General features: G+C 40.7%; 2 protein-coding genes across 7 annotated transcripts in view; one reads left to right on the plus strand and one right to left on the minus strand.

Moving 5' to 3' along the window:
• Positions 1-20055, minus strand: part of CMSS1 (cms1 ribosomal small subunit homolog) — a 382900-nt gene that overhangs the window by 20995 nt on the left and 341850 nt on the right. For 4 of the 6 annotated variants that reach the window (XM_060150693.1, XM_060150695.1, XM_060150698.1 and 1 more), the window contains one exon: positions 14569-14657. In XM_060150693.1, the coding sequence (XP_060006676.1) occupies positions 14569-14657 (89 nt within the window). The remainder of the gene's footprint in view (positions 1-14568; positions 14658-20055) is intronic. The other 2 variants (XM_060150694.1, XM_060150696.1) reach the window with 1 other exon arrangement.
• Positions 11955-12629, plus strand: LOC132520637 (lysine-rich coiled-coil protein 1-like). The gene has a single exon (XM_060149376.1). It carries the CDS (start codon positions 11955-11957, stop codon positions 12627-12629), a length of 675 nt encoding a protein of 224 aa, XP_060005359.1.

A 20055-nucleotide genomic window follows, 5' to 3' on the forward strand; every position in this document is an offset into this window, starting at 1 on the left:
GGTGTTTCCAGGAACTAGCAATGTGTGAGTCTGTATTTCCAAGTCACTGACTTATCATTTTGTTATTCATTCCTTTCCTCTTCTCAATAGGCACAGAAAATCTGAAGTAGGATATATTTACTTATATTTTTATGAAACCAGCTGCACCAAATGTCTTATCTATAGTGACTACAAAATGAATGTTTCTGCTTATGGTCTGACAAAAGCCTCAACACCATGGCATCCTGAGTAATTGATTTTGCCTGTTGCCTTGACCCCTGGAGTACCCTATATAGTTTAGTGCTATTTTTACCCTAAGGATTTGTTTTTTGTTTTGTTTTGTTTTGTTTTAGTGTAGAAAAACAGGAAATTTAGACTAAGACCTTGATTTATAAAATAGAATGCTTCAGATTCCATATTTATTAATCATAGGCAGTTATATAAAATGTTTCCTGTATTAGATCTTTTATGCAACATTTTCAAACAAGTTGCCAAGTAAGACATAAAATATAAGTGAAAACTTATTCTGAGTTTTTTCTTGATTAAGTTTCCATTCCAACTAGAGAGTACTCAGTTTAAGCTGGTAAACTACTAACTAAAGCAATCTTGTCTCTACTGGCTCTGTTTAAAATGATTACAGATGAAGCTTTCTATTAAAGTTTCCAGATAGCCTGCAGATTAAGAATGTCTATGGCCTGAATCCAGAGAGATATAATACTATGTAATTTCTTCAAGACATGGGGCCAGGACCAGCAGTTTCTAGACTCTGTTTCAGTTATAGAGAAGTAGATTCAAAAGGCTCAGGATTAAAGTAATATGGGAATCTTGAAATTTCAGCTGCTTCTCAGTTAAAAGAAAAAACCTGCAAAGTACAATTGCATCATAGCTAAAGAAAATAGATATTAGGACCTCTCTTATTTAGAAAGTTAAGCTGTCTTGTGGATGCAGATACACGCTAATTTGATGCCAATTAGAAACTGGGCCAAGGCCACTAATATGTCACAGAAGCTGCCAGACAGTCATAAGAGTCCAATTACAGATCAAGCCAACATCAGCTCATGCTGCTATGGCAAAGGCCTGGATACAATTAGTATCTCCCTAGATCCCTCAAGGCATACTTCAGTATCTTGTCCCCATTATGAAGGTTTTGGGGGGAAGCAGATGTAGAACCTGTTTCATTTTCTTATTTAGCAAATGGGGGTGCTCTCTAAGAGTATGTTCAATGTGCAGGGTTTGTATTTATGCCAGGTTTACAAAGCCAGTTAAACATGACACAAGTTAAATGTGGAAATGAGCTCAGTTATAAGGATATGGACTCTCCAATTCTGGAAGAAAAAATAAAAACACAATTCTGAATCACGCAAAGGAAAAAAGAAACATGCTTAACAACTGCTTTTGTCAAGATACCATAACAGGTTTACATGTTAGGTTCAAATTCTTACATCATCTTAAAGGAAATGCAGTATGATATTTGTTTTCTGGGAGCAGTCATTTTAGCTGGTTGCAGTAGGGTGCTAATGAAGAAGCAAGTTTATGGGGTCAATTTCCATAGAAGTGAGACTGCTTTATGAAGAAATACAAAGCCCATAGTATTGAAAATTCCTAAACGTTGCCAGCTGCCTTACAGATGCTGATGTCTACCCTCAGAGAGACTAGGTAAGATGAGGAAGACTCAGGGTAGGCCAACTAACCATTTCTAGAAACTGATTCCAACAGTATCTGACTTTGGCAGTTAATAAGTAATGTCATTTCTTTATGCAGTGATTTTTAAATATGTACCCTGAGTATGAAGTTAAAGATTTAGAAGAATCACACTTGCCCAAAAATATACCAAAAAAAACTTATTAAGCTTTCAGTGAAGCAATTAATTGGGGCATGTTTTCAATTCCTTAAAGTGTCAAAAATTATATCCTTTAAGAATGAGTCTTCTGGTTTTAACCATGGCAATTCATTTTCAAAACGCTACTAAAATGAAAATAAAGGAGGGACTTCCCTGGTGGCGCAGTGGTTAAGACTCCATGCTCCCAATGCAGGGGGCCCAGGTTCTATCCCTGGTTGGGGAACTAGATCTCACATGCATGCTGCAACTAACAGTTCACATGTCTCTACTAAGGAGCCCGCGAGCCCGCACCTGCTGCAACTGAGACCTGGCACAACCAAATAAATAAATAAATATTTTTTAAAAATTGAAAATAAAGGAAACTGAAAAAGGTATAAATCTATAAGGACGAAGAAACCAGGAGAAAGGACAACAGTAGTGGAGAGATTTCAACAACATTTTGGAAAATGGAAAGGGTTGAAACTGGATAGAAGCTATTTAGCATAGGGAGAGAGACATCTAGCACCTGGGTTTCTAGAGCGACAGATGCTAACAATAAGTGTGTCTGTTTCACCTGCTGGACTCTGAAAAGGTTCAGCAGTGGGTGGTACAAGGTACTACAGAGGGGAAAGGGTTTGAAAGAAAGAGACTGGTTGAAACTTTACGTTTAAAATGATTAGCCTCCCTCCTACACCCACCTGGCTATATCTTCTGCTCAGGCAGCCAAGCAACTATCCCATTACCGCTTCCTCTCATCTTGTTCTTCCTAACAGAAGACTGGAGATTTATGCTCTGGAGAGAATAAGAAGACCAAGAAGTCTAGCACAAGGGAGGCAGGGTAGAGGTTGAGGCTCATTTCCTTTTCCTGTCCCTGTTTCAGGATATTTCAAGAGAGGCTTATATAGTGTAGGCAGAACACTACTGAATTCTTCTCTGGAAAAATAAAATGGTCTAAGAGAAATGCCACAAGAGAGTGACATTTGGGGGTTCCATAGTAAATGTCCAGCTTTGTTATCATATCACCCTACCAAGAGGTCCACTAATTAACAGGCCCCACTTATGCACAAAAGTTTTCCATTAACTTTTTAGTGTGTCTCTCTTTAATATGAATAGACAGCTAAGGTTCATCAGACATCTAAGGAAAGTCTCCAACATCATAGCAAATAAACAAAAAAAAGAAAAAAGAACACTGAGGAAACAGAGACTGTACTTCAAAACAATTACAATTAATATTCTCAGAGAGAAGAGGGAAGAATTTTCAGCCATGAAACAAGGTGCTATAAAATGAGGATGCTATAAAAAAGGAAAAAAAATTAAAAAAACATTTAAACCTTAAAACAAATAAGAAAGTTGGGGGACTTCCTTGGCGGCACAGTGGTTAAGAATCTGCCTGCCAATGCAGAGGACATGGGTTCGATCCCTGGTCGGGGAAGATCCCACATGCTGCAGAGCAACTAAGCCCACGAGCCACAACTACTGAGCCTGCACACTGCAACTACTGAAGCCAGTGCGCTCTAGGGCCCGCGTGCTGCAACTACTGAGCCCACGTGCTGCAACTACTGAAGCCCACGCGCCTAAAGCCTGTGCTCCACAACAAGAGAAGGCACTGCAATGAGAAGCCTGTGCACTGCAACGAAGAGTAGCCCCCACTTGCCACAACTAGAGAAAGCTTGTGCGCACCAATGAAGACCCAATGCAGCAAAAAATTAAAATAATTAAAATAAAAATTAAAGAAAGTTGGAATAAAAATGTAGGAGGAAGGCTTGAAGATAAAGTAGAAAAAATCTCCCAGAAAGATGAAAAAATGCTAAGAAAAAAGTGGTAAGAAAATTAGAGAATCAGCCCAAGAGAATCAACATGCCAATAAAAGGTATTATAGAAAGTAAGAGTCATATAAAACAGTGGGAAAGAAGTGATAAAAAAATAATGTATGAAAAACTTTCCAGAACTGAAGGAAAATTTCTAGAACATGAAACTCCACATTGAAAGCCCATTAAGTATACAGTACAATGGATAAGAAAAATAACCATGCTAAGGAAAATCACTGTGAAATTGCAGAACATCCTGGACAAACAAAAGATTCTAAAAGAATATGAAAAGAAAAACAGTAACATACAAAATACAAAAGGTCAAAGAAAAGAATGGTGGCAGACTGTGCAACAGCAGTAATTGATGCTTGAACTCAGTAGAACAAAGCCTTCAAAATTATGGGGAAAATTCATTTGCAAATTAGATTTTTTTTAAATTAGATTTTTATACCCAGCAAAATTATCAATCAAGTTAAGAGGAAAATTTTCAGATTTCAGTAAACATTCTCAGATATTTAAGATCTCAAAAAATTTACTTCCTACCCACAGATACTCAAGGCTCTATTCCAGCATAATAAAGGACTAAATCAAGAAAGAGGATGACATAGGATTCAGTAAGTAGGGAGACCAATCCGGGAGACTACTGAAGGGGCAGTAAAGAGAAGTCTCAGTTGTTCAGCAGGCCTAGAGAATAACCAATTCAGAGTGGAACAAAAGTGCGGAGATCTGTAGGAAAGAACAATAACTGATCTATTTGAGCATATGGAAAATACTGTCCATGGGCATGTGGAAGAGATGTTGGGACATACGGGAGCAATTAACAGTAGGAACATAGCAAGCTAGGCAAGTGAAGAAATGAGGTAATTATTAATACCATAAAAATAAAGTGTTGTATAAGAAAGGAGGGATGATTATAGCTTCTCTTTTTCTCAGCACTGAACAGTGTTTCCATGGTCATAATAATGAAAGAGTGACAACTGTTTTAACCAAAATGTAATATTGTATCAGCAGAGGAAGTAGCAGTTGGAGAGGGAATAGGGCATAGGTGAGAGGACTATGTCCTCCTATGCTACCTCAGGAAGATAATCAGAAAGTGGTAAATCAAGAAACTGCAGTATAAAATATAAGGTAGCAAGTAAGAAAAACAGCTAAAGACTGATGGATTTACATGAAATCCTAGAAAAAGCAAAACAAATTTTGGGGGAGAAAACATCAGAACAGTGGTTGCCTCAGGGGCAAGGAGTTTGGAATGGTGATTAACAGGGAGGTGGCATGAAAGGATTCTGGGGTGATGGTAATGTTCTGTATCCTGTAGGGGTCTGTGTTACGGAGCTATAAGAATTTGTCAAAACTCATTGAATGGTACATTTGACATTTGTGTATTTTATTGTATGTTAACTTCACCTTACAAGGAAAAAAAAAGAACTTTAAAGTAAATATTGAGCTTTTAAAAATAATATGCATGCTGAAGCATCTGAGGGCAGTGTACTGATTTTGCAAATTACTTTGAAATGTGTCAAAAATAAGGTGATTGCTAGATGGATAGTGCCTGAACACGCTGTTCAAAAATTTTGGACACAGTCACAGTTACATAAGAAATCCTTAAAGGGAACTCCCTGGCAGTCCAGTGGTTAGGACTCCATGCTTTCACTGCTGAGGGTCCGGGTTTGATACCTGGTCGGGGAACTAGGATCCTGCAAGCCCCACAGTGCAGCCAAATTAAAAAGAAAAAACAAAAGTCTTTAAAGAAATTAAAGGTGTGCCTCGCAGATTCTCTCAAACATGAGTCTAGGAAGCTTAAGGGGTCTTATCTTGTAATTGTCTCAGCTGAAGCCCAAGGTACAGAAGGGTTTATCTGGAAAACATTGTGGGTGTGACTTTTGCCTAATAGAGTAAATCCCCAGAAGAATCATAGGAGACCCACACAATTCTTTTTTTAAATTAATTAATTAAATTTATGTATTATTTTTGGCTGCATTGGGTCTTCATGGCTGCATGCAGGCTTTCTCTAGTTGTGGTGAGCAGGGGCTACTCTTCATTGTGGTGCGCGGGCTTCTCACTGCAGTGGCTTCTCTTGTTGCAGAGCACAGGCTCTAGGCATGCAGGCTTCAGTAGTTGTGGCATACGGGCTCAGCAGTTGTGGCTCGCGGGCTCTAGAGTGCAGGCTCAGTAGTTGTGGCACATGGGCTTAGCTGCTCTGTGGCATGTGGGATCATCATGGACCAGGGCTCAAACCTGTGTTCCCTGTATTGGCAGGTGGATTCTTAACGACTGCATCACCAGGGAAGCCCCCACACAATTCTTAAAGGAGTTATATATTCAGAAGCTGAGAGGGTCAGAGAGGAGCCCTCAGAATTCTATTATCAAGAAGCAAGCTGAAAGAGCTGCTTAGTTGCAAACACATGTTACCTTTCATTTAAAAAAAAAGGGAGGATGACTCAGAGGACAGAACAAAAACCCAAACAGCAGTGCCAAGAACCATAAGACCCTGGGCCTTAAGACTTAATCAAGAAACTCCTAACACTTTCTGAATGTTGTGGACCAATGACTCTTTGTTACTCCTATTTGAATAGAAATGCCTATAGAGGTTATCCAATGCTTGCCTCACTGCTTGGTGTTGGGTATGTAGGGGTGAGACAACTTGTCTCTTTAGTTTCATAAGTTGAGAAAAAATACACTCAAAGAGTTATACTTAAAGGTCTAAACCCGAGGAACCTTAACTGCACCTGGACCTGATCTAGACAATGAAATTCTGGACACCAAGCTCATGCTGTAACGTCATAAGATTTCTGCAAGCCTTGGGAGGGGCAAATATATTCTGCGTATGGGAGGGATGTAAATCACTGGGGCCAGAGGGCAGACTGTGGTAGCCAGATTACAGGATAGCACCAGTGATCACTATCTCCTGGTATTCATCCCCTCCTCTTGAATGTGTACCAGATTTACTGATCTGCTTCTAACAGAATATGGCAGAAGTGATGTGATGTCAGTTCTCAGATTAGGTTATAAAAAGACTGCTGTTTCTCTCTTAGAGGAAAACATAAGAAGAACACTCTTTGACATAAATCACAGCAAGATCCTTTTTGACCCACCTCCTAGAATAATGGAAATAAAAACAAAAATAAACAAATGGGACCTAATGAAACTTAAAAGCTTTTGAACAGCAAAGGAAACCATAAACAAGATGAAAAGACAACCCTCAGAATGGGAGAAAATATTTGCAAATGAAGGAACTGACAAAGGATTAATCTCCAAAATATACAAACAGCTCATGCAGCTCAATATCAAAAAAACAAACAACCCAATCCAAAAATGGGCAGAAGATCTAAATAGACACTTCTCCAAAGAAGATATACAGATTGCCAACAAACACATGAAAGGATGCTCAACATCACTAATCATTAGAGAAATGCAAATCAAAACTACAGTGAGGTATCACCTCACACCGGTCAGAATGGCCATCATCAAAAAATCTACAAACAATAAATGCTGGAGAGGGTGTGGAGAAAAGGGAACCCTCTTGCACTGTTGGTGGGAATGTAAACTGATACAGCCACTATGGAGAACAATATGGAAGCTCCTTAAAAAACTAAAAATAGAACTACCATATAACCCAGCAAGCCCACTACTGGGCATATACCCTGAGAAAACCATAATTCAAAAAGAGTCATGTACCATAATGTTCATCGCAGCTCTACTTACAATAGCCAGGGCATGGAAGCAACCTAAATCTCCATCGACAGATGAATGGATAAAGAAGATGTGGCACATATATACAATGGAATATTACTCAGCCATAAAAAGAAATGAAATTGAACTATTTGTAGTGGGGTGGATAGACCTAGAGTCTGTCATACAGAGTGAAGTAAGTCAGAAAGAGAAAAACAAATACCATATGCTAACACATATATATGGAATCTAAAAAAAAAAAAAAAAAGGGCTCTGAAGAACCTAGGGGCAGGACAGGAATAAAGACGCAGACGTAGAGAATGGACTTGAGGACATGGGGAGGGGGAAGGGTAAGCTGGGACGAAGTGAGAGAGTGTCGTGGACATATATACACTACCAAATGTAAAACAGATAGCTAGTGGGAAGCAGCTGCATCGCACAGGGAGATCAGCTTGGTGCTTTGTGACCACTTAGAGGGGTGGGATAGGGAAGGTGGGAAGGAGACACACGAGGGAGGGGATATGGGGATATATGTATACATATAGTTGATTTACTTTGTTACACATTAGAAACTAACACACCATTGTAAAGCAATTATACTCCAATAAAGATGTTAAAAAAAAAAAAAAGACTGGTTTTGGTCTTGAGTGCTCTTGTTAGGTCCCTCTTGGGTCACTCACATGGCCTGAAGGAAGCCATGGGCAATGTTGTGAGGCATCCTTGTGGAGAGGCTCACATGATGAGGGACTGAGGCCTGCCATCAGCCACCTGAATGAACTTCAAGAAGGGTTCCTCATGGTGGAGCCCCTAACGTCCAGCTTACAACTTGACTGACAACTGATGAGAGATGTAGAGCCAGAGAGACTGAACTTAGCCATGCCTGTGAGGTAACAGAAACTGAGATAAGGAATCTTTTCTGTTTTAAGCTACTAACTTTGGGGGTAATTTGTTGTACAACAATAGATTAATACAAAGAGAAACAGAATTGAGACACCAGCATGGAAAGGAGGAAGGTAAATCAGAGTAAACAGGACACAGTTCTCTTTTCTCTTAATCAAGAATAATCTTGAAGAGTAGGAGAGATATGAAATGATCAATGTGAAAATAAAGAATTAGTAAGAGGGCTTTCCTGATGGCGCAGTGGTTGGGAGTCCGCCTGCCGATGCAGGGGACACGGGTTCATGCCCCGGTCCGGGAAGATCCCACATGCCGCGAAGTGGTTGGGCCGGTGAGCCATGGACGCTGAGCCTGCGTGTCTGGAGCCTGTGCTCCGAGGCAGGAGGGGTCACAGCAGTGAGAGGCCTGTGTACCGCAAAAAAAAAAAAAAAAAAAAAAAAGAATTGGTAAGGAGGGAAAGGGATAAGTACTCTTGCTGAAGATTCTTTTATGATCCAAGCAGATAAACAAAAGGCTAGCTTAAGAAAAAAAGAAGTCCAGTGTTGTCTCTGACGGGGAGAGGATGGGTCATGGAACCATTAAAAGGCTACTGACATCATGGAGACATCAATGAAAATTCACGAAATCCCTCATAAGGGATTATATTCTGGGAACCGTAATTACAAAGTCACTAGGGCTGGCTCTGAAATGAGTGATGTTGAGGAGGGAAGAGGGTGATGCAATCTCTAGGAGTAGGGGAATTCATCATTTATTTTGGAAGCAGTATTTGGAAAAAAAAAAAAAAACTACTGGCAAATCTTTATACTCACATTATTAAGGAGGCCAAGAATGATTGTTGAGATGTGAAATGGTTGCTAGAGATGATGTAGTTGCAAGGGTAGAAAACTTGTAGAAAGTTATAAACCTGCTGCTTGAAAAACTGGACAGATGGGAGGTGTGGACTCAGTAATAAAAATGTGAGGCCCAGCTATGGCAAAGGAGGGAACACCATCTAACTGGACACTCTCACCTGGTGATATGCATATTACAGCTAGCAGCATAATGCCAGGCAGTTCCTATGCAAACATTAAAAAACAAAGCAAACAAGGGTTTCCCTGGTGGCGCAGTGGTTGGGGGTCCGCCTGCCGATGCAGGGGGTGCGGGTTCATGCCCCGGTCCGGGAGGATCCCGAGTGCCGCGGAGCAACTGGGCCCGTGGGCCGTGGCTGCTGGGCCTGCGCGTCCGGAGCCTGTGCTCCGCGGCGGGAGGGGCCGCGGCGGTGAGAGGCCCGCGTACCGCAAGACAAAACAAAACAAAACAAACAAACAAACAAAAAACCCCTTCAAGAACAGCAACCAACTAAGCAAATTTGAAAAAAATTCAAAATTTAAATATAGTAAACAGTAATTTCTTTTTTCTTTTTTCTGATCCAAGAAAAAAATATGAATACTATTAAAAAACAAATACTTGGTCACATGTGCCAAATGAATCATATGCCTATGTCCGTGCTAGGTACCACAGTGAACACAAAAGAAACCCTGTCCTCTGAGGTGCTTATGGGCTAGTTGGAAATGCAACCTCTATGTGCATAAACAACTAGAGAAGGACTCAAGAAATGACAGTCGGGGGCTTCCCTGGTGGCGCAGTGGTTGAGAGTCCACCTGCCGATGCAGGGGACACGGGTTCGTGCCCCGGTCCGGGAGGATCCCACGTGCCGCGGAGCGGCTGGGCCCGTGAGCCATGCCCGCTGAGCCTGCGCGTCCGGAGCCTGTGCTCTGCGGCGGGAGAGGCCACGGCAGTGAGAGGCCTGTGTACCACAAAAAAAAAAAAAAAAAGAAATGACAGTCGGCCTGACAAAAAGGCTGTCCTTGGGGTGGTGAGATGAGTTCCAGAGGGAGAAGAGCAGCGGGAGACAGGATGAGGAGGCCACAGAAGAGCCCAAGGAACTGTGTGGTATTCGGGCTGGAGGAGAAGAGACTCCCAGGTCTAATGTCAAGGTGGGGGACCCTTCAAGGAGGGGCTGAAGGAGGGACAATGGTCACGGGGCTCCAAAAGGCGTCTGCGGGCAGCAGTGTCAGGGAGCCAATGGCTCACAGCTGGGACACAAAGGGTTGCGATGGGAAGAGGGGTAAGAAAGCTGGGATACCAGTCTAGTCATCCATTATTCCTTTTCACAAATGAGTGCCAGTTTGGGGAAGGCTCTGTGCCAGATGCAGTGGAGATGCACAGATGTGTACAGCACGGTAGGGAGACCAGAGAGGTAGATGGATGACACTCAAATAAGGCAGAGGGGCACAAGGAGGTTCCTGTGTGAATTCTCTGGCCAGGGCATGAGGATAGCCTTGTAGAGAGTGATAAGGGCACTGTGTCTACCTAGGACTTTGATTCTTTTTTTTTTTTTTTTTAAATTTATATTTATTTATTTATTTATTTATTGGCCACTCAGCATGCAGGATCTTAGTTCCCGGACCAGGGATTGAACCAGTGTCCCCTGAAGTGGAAGCGTGGAGCCCTAACCACTGGACCGCCAGGGAATTCCCAGGACTTTGTTTCCTTAAAGCAATTTGTTAGTGAAGAAATTAGAGCAAGATGAAGGTGGTTAAAATGAGCAGTAAAATCTCTGGTGATTTTTTTTCCTTGGCATAAAATAGCAATGGCATGCGACCAAGAAATTACTTGATGGCATGGTAGATCCAATTTTCCCAAGTTGAATGAGGAAGGACAGGTGGAAAGGGAAATGGAAGCAGTGTCATCCTCAGGGTGTGGCTTAAAGACAGTCAAGTGGGTCATCACTCCTGGTACCCATCTCTCTGAGCTTCAGGTTCTTTGTAAAATGGGGTCCCCCCTACTTCACAGGGCACCTGTGACGACTGAGTCATGGTGCCTTACACAGTGCCTGTGGTGAGTGTTCAATAAATCGTCTTATTATTGTTGAAACCAGGGCTGCTGAAAGATAGGTGAATGCTCATGGAAATTAAGAATGTATTTAACTTTCTCTTCCTCGATCTTTCTCCTTTCTTCCTGTGGTTCCCTGCCATTTATCTAACTTGATGGTTGTGGGAAAAGAAGACTCAAGTTGGAAGGAGGTAAAAAATAGGTGGAAATTCAGCAAGGCGAATGCTCTGCCAATAAAAAGACAGTAAAGATGCAGGCTTGGGTGAGTTTATTGATGCAAATTTATTCTTTCACCAAAGAGTCCAGAAAAAGTGAAGAACAATCAAAAATAAAATCAAGGGATAAAGTAATAAAAAAGAAAGCCAGTGGGCTACAAAGAATATTTGGAGCAAGTGCAGTAGCACTCCTCACCGTTATGGCGGCGGTGCCGTCCAGTTGGCCGCTGGTGGTGGTGGCCACTTCCCCTCGGAAGTCCGGTCGCCGCCTCCTGTTCCCACCCTGCTCGCTCGGCGGCGGCAGCGGTGGTCCCTGCCTCTCTGCCTCCTCCACCTCGGCCTGTCCACTGGCGGGCGGCGTTGGCGCGGAGGGGGCCCCTGCCTCAGAGAAGGTACCACGTTGAATGAGCAAAGACTGAACTTTTTACAGATACCTTTTGTAAAAGGCTTATAAGGAGTAGTGCCATAGTTTGAATCACAATGGATTTCACATTATGAGGTGAATGGGAGCGGAGTATTGGACAAAAATAGATTTTTAAATCTCTGCATCATGGTTTTTAGCTCCTCAGTTGTTGCACAGTCTCACTATTTGGGGAAAGTTCATGCTAAAAAACTGAAGCAATCAATGGGTGAATATGATCAAATTTCTCCACCAAGTTCTCAACCTGTTAAGGAGAACTCCTTGTCAACCTAATGAAGCATTCAAAGACATGTGACTCTTTTCAAGATGAACTTGAAGATTACATCAAAGTGCAGAAAGCCAGAGGCTTAGAGCCAAAGACTTGTTTCAGAAAGATGAGAGAGGATTATTTGGAAACCTGTGGGTGCAAAGAAGAGGTTGATTCTAGACCCAGGTGTAGAATGTTTGATCAAAGACTCCTTTGTGAAACCGTCCAGACCTACCGAAGACCATGCAGTATTTCGCAAACAGTGGAAAAGTGGTTACCTCAGTGGCTAGCAGCTCATGACAGCAGGCTGAGACTGGACTCCCTGAGCTGCTGTCAATTCACCAGGGACTGTTTCTCAGGAAAACCAGTACCCCTGAACTTTAGTCAGCAAGAGTATAACTGTAGCTCATACAGTGTAGAATCTGGAGTTTACAGGCACCTCTCCTCAGAAAACAGTACCAGTGCCCGTCAAGCTAGTTATAAACAGATACATCAGAAGAGAAAAAGGCTCCCAGAGAAAGGCCGGGAAAGACGAGAGGAGGAGCGGCCCAAGCATAAGAGGAAGAAAGCTTGTGAGGAAAAAGATTTAGACAAATACAAGAGCATCCAAAGAAACAAAACAGAGGTGGAAACAGTCAGTACAGAAAAACTTAAGAACCGAAAGGAGAAAAAAAGCCAAGATGTAGCCTCTAAGAAATAGGAACTTAAGGGTAGTAAAGAGAAAAAGGAACAAGTCAAAGAAAGGAAGAAGAGGAGATGCTTTGGGACCAGTCTCTTCTTGGATTTTGAAGCTCTTGCATTGGTTCTCCTGAGGTTAAACTGAAAAAAGAGTTGAGGAGCTTGGTTTTACGATGTTCCTATCGCTCCTTTCACGTGAGCAGGTACAAAGGCTAAGTGAACAGAAAACATTTAGTGTGCTTGCTCTCCAACATGGAAATTACTTTTCCTCTTTTCTAAAATCATTACTACATTTTTCTTATACATAATGTAATTTCCCTTAACGAGAGTGGCTCTGCTTTAATTCATCAAATTGCTATGATGGTGGAAGTATTTTTCCCTTAGGACGTCATTTATTTTAAACTGGAGGATTAATAGGCTTTACAGGATCTATTTCTTGACTGGGTTTTAGTTTGGGGTGGGTGTTTTTATATTCATTAGTTTTCTCTGTGAAGCAGTTTAGATTGATTTTTTTTCCTTTGTTAGATCTAACTTGCAGTATATTTTCTATATTGGAAAGTGGAAAATGACATACATTATAATAAGCTTAAGTTACATACAGTTTTAAACGTTTCAAGGAGTCTTGATACAAAATCAGTTTATATTCTGGAAATGTTTATAATATAATAAAGTTCTAATTTCTACAAAAAAGAAGAATATTTGGAAACAAGTTCTGCAAGTAGGCACTGATTAGAGGCAGAGGTCAAAGAAGGTATGACTATGGTATGGTCAGTGGAGTTAAGTGAGGTAAAATCAAACCCCATCTTTGTGAAATAAATTGAAAAGCTACAGATGTTAACCTGTAGATCTTAGAAAGAATGGTGCAAACTAAAATTGATACAGGGCCTTGGAGTTAAATATTTAATGTCTAGAGAGAAAACCAAGACTGATTATACATTAAATACGTATATCTTGCTGCATTCCCCACCTCACAAAGAAAAAATAATGAATAAAATAAAAGACTTGAAGTATATTTTACTATAAGAATTATCACTTCAGTGCTTACTCTTTGCCAACCACAGTTCAAAGAGCTTAACAAGTGTTAATCATTTAATCCTCACCCGTAACCCTGTGAAGAAAATACACGTATTATCACCACTTTACCAATACGGAGACTGAGGCACAGAGAGTTTAACTTGCCCAAGGCGTCACAGCTTGTAGGTAACCAAAATGCTAAACTGCTTCCCACAATTATCCTGAGCCTGGTCACAAACTTTGGGTCACAAAACTCTAGTGGAATGTGTTTAGGGCCACCTACAATAAGAATAAGGCCACATATGTTACTATGAAGAAGATGGTAACTTTGGACTGACAGTTAGATAGTCCTTTAAAAAATCACACATAGTTACCAATTAGGTCTCAGGGACAATAATGTAAGAAAGGTGCAAATGGATGTGAGTGGCCAGCAAGAAGATTAAAAAGGCAATAAAAGGTCCTAAGTCCAAGGAGCAAAGTTTATCAAATGGCCACTTGTGGTAATACAAAGGTAGCAAATCCCCAATAAGAATTCACACAACAGACATGATGCTAGATAGACATGAAGGCCTGGGAGCCTGCTCACAGCATGTCTTGGTACTGTAATAATGCATTGGTGTGGGGGTAATCTTGCATATCTATGCTATTTGTCTTCTCCTAGGAACTATACCCAAAGAATAAAACTGGGTCTTTGGTAAAAATGTAATACAAGAATCTAAGATATCATTATTGTAAAATATATTTATATTGTAAAAAACATATTAGGGGGAAAAATAGACCTTGCTGGTTTGTAATTGATGAAGCATGGCTCTTTCAAAGGCAGAGAAGGTAAAAGCTTCCCTCAAATCCCACCAATAACTGGTATTGAAGCACACGGAATGCTGTAGCGGGGTCGAAGAGGCTGATTTCAGAGCCAACAGCTGTGACTCTCCCACAGTGACTGTCACCTGTTCGGTTTTCTTTGACAGGGCAGGAACTGGAGCTCTCTCCTGCTGCATCATTGCTGTGTCTCCTCCTCCTTCACCATCTGATGCTTCTAGGAAACAAAAAGTTTAAAAATGAGAAAAGCACCTCTCTCTTTCTTTCTCCCATTGCTAGTGTAATCTTGGTACCATCTTTTTAGAAGGTTCTATCCCTTGACTCATTAATTTCACCTCGAAGAAGCTGAATTTAAGAAAATGATCCAAAATGAAGACAGAGATTTAAGAACCAAGGTGGCAGTGTTATTTACAAAACTGCAAAAATGAAGATTATTCAGATGTCTAAATTTCAGAATGTTTAATTATGGAACACTCATGCTGATTTTACAGATATTAAACTCCCCATTTTCAGATAAGAAAGTTGCTGCTTAGAGGGATGAAGTAATTTGCCCCAGGTCACACACCTGGGAACCCTATTTGAGTCCAAAGTCTTCCCCACAAGTGATACTGCCTGCACTGAGAACCAGCCAGCTCCTGATGCCAGTGTGCTGGCTCCAGGGGTAATGTTAAGAGAGTGGAACAGCAGGATTATAGATCATGAGAAATTCTTAATTTGAATTTATAAAATCTTTCAACACTGGAAAAAGTAAATTCTTACTCCAAGAACCAGGAAAAATAAAAACTTTAATAATTTTTCTGTTAAAAAGCTCTTTTAAAGAAACATGGCAACCATAAGTTTCTTGCTTCCCATAATGCCATACTGTCTTCCAGATTTTAGTGGTTGTTCTCTTTGAGCACATTTTTGAATCTTTGAAAGGCTTTACTCACTCCCTTTGAGTTTTTCGGTATATCTCAAGCCCAAAATGTGAATTTGTGAGTAATATTGGTCAGAATTCATATTTAGGTACAAATTAACTAGTTTGGTAGTCCTGAGCTTTTAAATGTTTACATACTATGATGGTTAATTTTATGTGTCAACTTGATTGGGCCACAGGGTGCCCAGATATTTGGTCAAACATTATTCTGGATGTTTCTGTGTAGGTGTTTTTGGTTGAGATTAACATCTGAATGGGTAGACTGAATAAAGTAGATTTCCCTCCCTAATGTGGGTGGCACTCATCCAATCAGATATGGCTGGAATAGAACTAAAAGCATTAAAGAAGAAGTAACAACTGACACTGCAGAAATACAAAGTATCATGAGAGATTACTACAAGCACCTATATGCCAATAAAATGGACAACCTGGAAGAAATGGACAAATTCTTAGAAAAGCAAGCCTTCCAAGACTGAACCAGGAAGAAACAGAAACATGAACAGACCAATCACAAGCACTGAAATTGAAACTGTGATTAAAAATCTTCCAACAAACAAAAGCCCAGGGCCAGATGGCTTCACAGGCAAATTCTATCAAACATTTAGAGAAGAGCTAACACCTATCCTTCTCAAGTTCTTCCAAAATATAGCAGAGGGAGGAACACTCCCAAACTCATTCTATGAGGCCACCATCACCCTGATACCAAAACAAGACAAAGATGTCACAAAAAAACAAAACTACAGGCCAATATCACTGATGAACATAGATGCAAAAATCCTCAACAAAATACTAGCAATTCGAATCCAACAATACATTAAAAGGTTCATACACCATGATCAAGCGGGATTTATCCCAGGGAGGCAAGGATTTTTCAATATCCGCAAATCAATCAGTGTGATACACCACATCAACAAATTGAAGGATAAAAACCATATGATCATCTCAATAGATGCAGAAAAAGCTTCTGACAAAATTCAACATCGATTTATGATAGAGACTCTCCAGAAAGTGAGCATAGAGGGAACCTACCTCAACATAATAAAGGCCATATACGACAAACCCACAGCAAACATCATTCTCAATGGTGAAAACTGAAAGCATTTCCTCTAAGATGAGGAATAAGACAAGGATGTCCACTCTCACCACTATTCTTCAACATTGTTTTGGAAGTTTTAGTCACAGCAAGCAGAGAAGAAAAAGAAATAAAAGGAATCCAAATTGGAAAAGAAGAAGTAAAACTGTCACTGTTCGCAGATGACATGATAGTATACATAGAGAATCCTAAAGATGCTACCAGAAAACTACTAGAGCTAATCAATGAATTTGGTAAAGTAGCAGGATACAAAATTAATGCACAGAAATCCCTTGCATTCCCATACACAAACAACGAAAGATCAGAAAGAGAAATTAAGGAAACACTCCCGTTTACTACTGCAACAAAAAGAATAAAATACCTAGGAATAAACCTACCTAAGGGGCAAAAACCCTGTATGCGCAAAACTATAAGACACTGATTAAAGAAATCAAAGACGATACAAACAGATGGAAAGATATACCATGTTCTTGGATTGAAATAATCAACATCGTGAAAATGACTATACTACCCAAAGCAATCTACAGAATCAATGCAATCCCTGTCAAATTACCAATGGCATTTTTCACAGAACTAGAACAAAAAATTTTACAATTTTTATGAAAACACAAAAGACCATGATAGCCAAAGCAATCTTGAGAAAGGAAAATGGACCTGGAGGATTCAGGCTCCCAGACTTCAGACTATACTACAAAGCTACAGTCATCAAGACAGTATGGTACTGGCACAAAAACAGAAATATAGATCAATGGAAGAGGATAGAAAGCCCGGAGATAAACTCACGCACATATGGTCACTTTATCTTTGACAAAGGAGGCAAGAATATACAATGGAGAAAAGACAGTCTCTTCAATAAGTGGTGCTGGGAAAACTGGACAGCTACATGTAAAAGAATGAAATTAGAACACTCCCTAACACCATACACAAAAATAAACTCAAAATGGATCAAAGACCTAACTGTAAGGCCAGATACTATAAAACTCTTAGAGGAAAACATAGGCAGAAGACTCTATGACATAAATCACAGCAAGATCCTTTTTGACCCACCTCCTAGAATAATGGAAATAAAATAAAAAATAAACAAATGCGACCTAATGAAACTTAAAAGCTTTTGAACAGCAAAGGAAACCATAAACAAGATGAAAAGACAACCCTCAGAATGGGAGAAAATATTTGCAAACAAAGCAACTGACAAAGGATTAATGTCCAGAATATACAAGCAGCTCATGCAGCTTAATACCAAAAGCAAACAAACAACCCAATCCAAAAATTGGCAGAAGACCTAAATAGACATTTCTCCAAAGAAGATATACAGATTGCCAACAAACACATGAAAAGATGTTCAACATCACTAATCATTAGAGAAATGCAAATCAAAACTACAGTGAGGTATCACCTCACACTAGTCAGAATGGCCATCATCAAAAAATCTACAGAAAATAAATGCTGGAGAGGGTGTGGAGAAAAGGGAACCCTCTTGCACTGTTGGTGGGAATCTAAATTGATACAGCCACTGTGGAGAACAGTATGGAGGTTCCTTAAAAAACTAAAAATAGAACTACCATATGACCCAGCAATCCCACTACTGGGCATATACCCTGAGAAAACCATAATTCAAAGAGTCATGTACCCCAACGTTCATTGCAGCACTATTTACAATAGCCAGGAGATGGAAGCAACCTAAATGTCCATTGACAGATGAATGGATAAAGAAGATGTGGCACATATATACCATGGAATATTACTCAGCCACAGAAAGGAACGAAATTGAGTTATTTCTAATGAGGTGGATGGACCTAGAGTCTGTCATACAGAGTGAAGTAAGTCAGAAAGAGAAAAACAAACACCGGATGCCAACACACATATATGGAGCCTAAAAAATGGTACTGATGAACCTAGTGGCAGGGCAGGAATAAAGACACAGACGTAGAGAATTAACTTGAGGACACAGAGGGGGAATGGGAAGCTAGGATGAAGGGAGAGAGTGGCATGGACATATATACACTACCAAATGTAAAGTAGATAGCTAGTAGGAGGCAGCCGCATAGCACAGGGAGATCAGCTCAATACTTTGTGATGACCTAGAGAGCTGGGAAAGGGAGGGTGGGAGGGAGGCTCACGAGCGAGGGGATATATGTGTACATATAGCTGATTCACTTTGTTCTACAGCAGAAACTAACACAACATTGTAAAGCAATTATACTCCCATAAAGATATTAAAAAAAGAAAAAAGAAGTAAAAGCATGACCTCCCCTGATTAAGATAATTTTTTCTGCCTTTGTACTTCAACTGAAACATGGGCTCTTCCTGGATCCGGAGCCTGCCAGCCTTCAAGCTGGAACTACACCACCAGCTCTCCTGGTTCTCAAGCCTTCTGACTAGGATTGGAACTAGACAATTGGCTCTCCTGGGTCTCCAGCTTGTCAGTCTATCCTGCAGATCTTGGGACTTGACAGTCTCCATAATTGCATGAGCCAATTCCTTTATATATACACACATAGATACACAGAGAGAGAGAGACAGAGAGAGAGACAGAGAGAGAGACAGAGAGAGAGAGAGCGATAAATATAGATAGATATATAGATATCTATTCTGTTGTTTCTGTTTTTCTGGAGAACCCTGATTAATACCCCGACTTTTAACTATGTAGCATGAAAAAAAGGACTCTACCCAATGAAGTAATAGCAGGTAGAAGATTAACAGGGCTTTTTACTTATTTTTAAAATTTATTTATTTATTTATTTTTGGCTGCATTGGGTCTTTGTTGCTGCACACGGGCTTTCTCCAGCTGTGGCGAGCAGGCACTACTCTTCCTTGCGGTGCACGGGCTTCTTGCTGCGGTGGCTTCTCTTGTTGCAGAGCATGGGCTCTAGGCATGCGGGCTTCAGTAGTTGTGGCTCACGGGCTCTAGAGCGTCGGCTCAGCAGTTGTGGTGCATGGGCTTAGTTGCTCCACAGCATGTGGGATCCTCCCAGACCAGGGCTTGAACCCGTGTCCCCTGCATTGGCAGGCGGATTCTCAACCACTGCGCCACCAGGGAAGTCCCTAACAGGGATTTTTAAGTGAAGGACTAAGTTGGCATTAAAAGTATTTATAGTGCTGCTTCTGGGAAGAGAGTAGTAGTAGTCATATTTTCCCTTACTCCTCCTGCTAAGTACAGCTAAAATCCTGACCATTACATATAAAACAAACATTGGAGATCTCTGAAAGGTGGAGAGAAGTCAGACATGCTAGGGACTTCGGGGCCCAAGGAACAACACAGCAGTGAGCTCCCTGGGTTTTCTTTTTGCCTTATTATCTCAGACTTGGAGCTAAAGAAGCTAGTAACTTGGAAATGCCAGTGAGAGCAGACAAAAAACCCCAACAAATGTCTGCTCTGTTTAACAAAATGACCAGGAAAACAACAGCCTAGCAAGACTGAAAACCTTTAGATAATAACTACTTGACTTCAGCCAAACACAACAGAAAAACTGTTTTCTTTGCTGCCTACACCAGCAAAGGCTGAGTGGGCAACCTAGACTTCCACCTTTGTCAGGCTGTAATGAGGTACCCCAACTCCTCCTCCACCTTCCATCAGGGTGGTGTGAGAGGTGATCAAGTAGGGAC

The sequence above is a fragment of the Lagenorhynchus albirostris genome, chromosome 5, assembly GCF_949774975.1.
Source record: "Lagenorhynchus albirostris chromosome 5, mLagAlb1.1, whole genome shotgun sequence".
Classification (NCBI taxonomy): Eukaryota; Metazoa; Chordata; class Mammalia; order Artiodactyla; family Delphinidae; genus Lagenorhynchus; species Lagenorhynchus albirostris.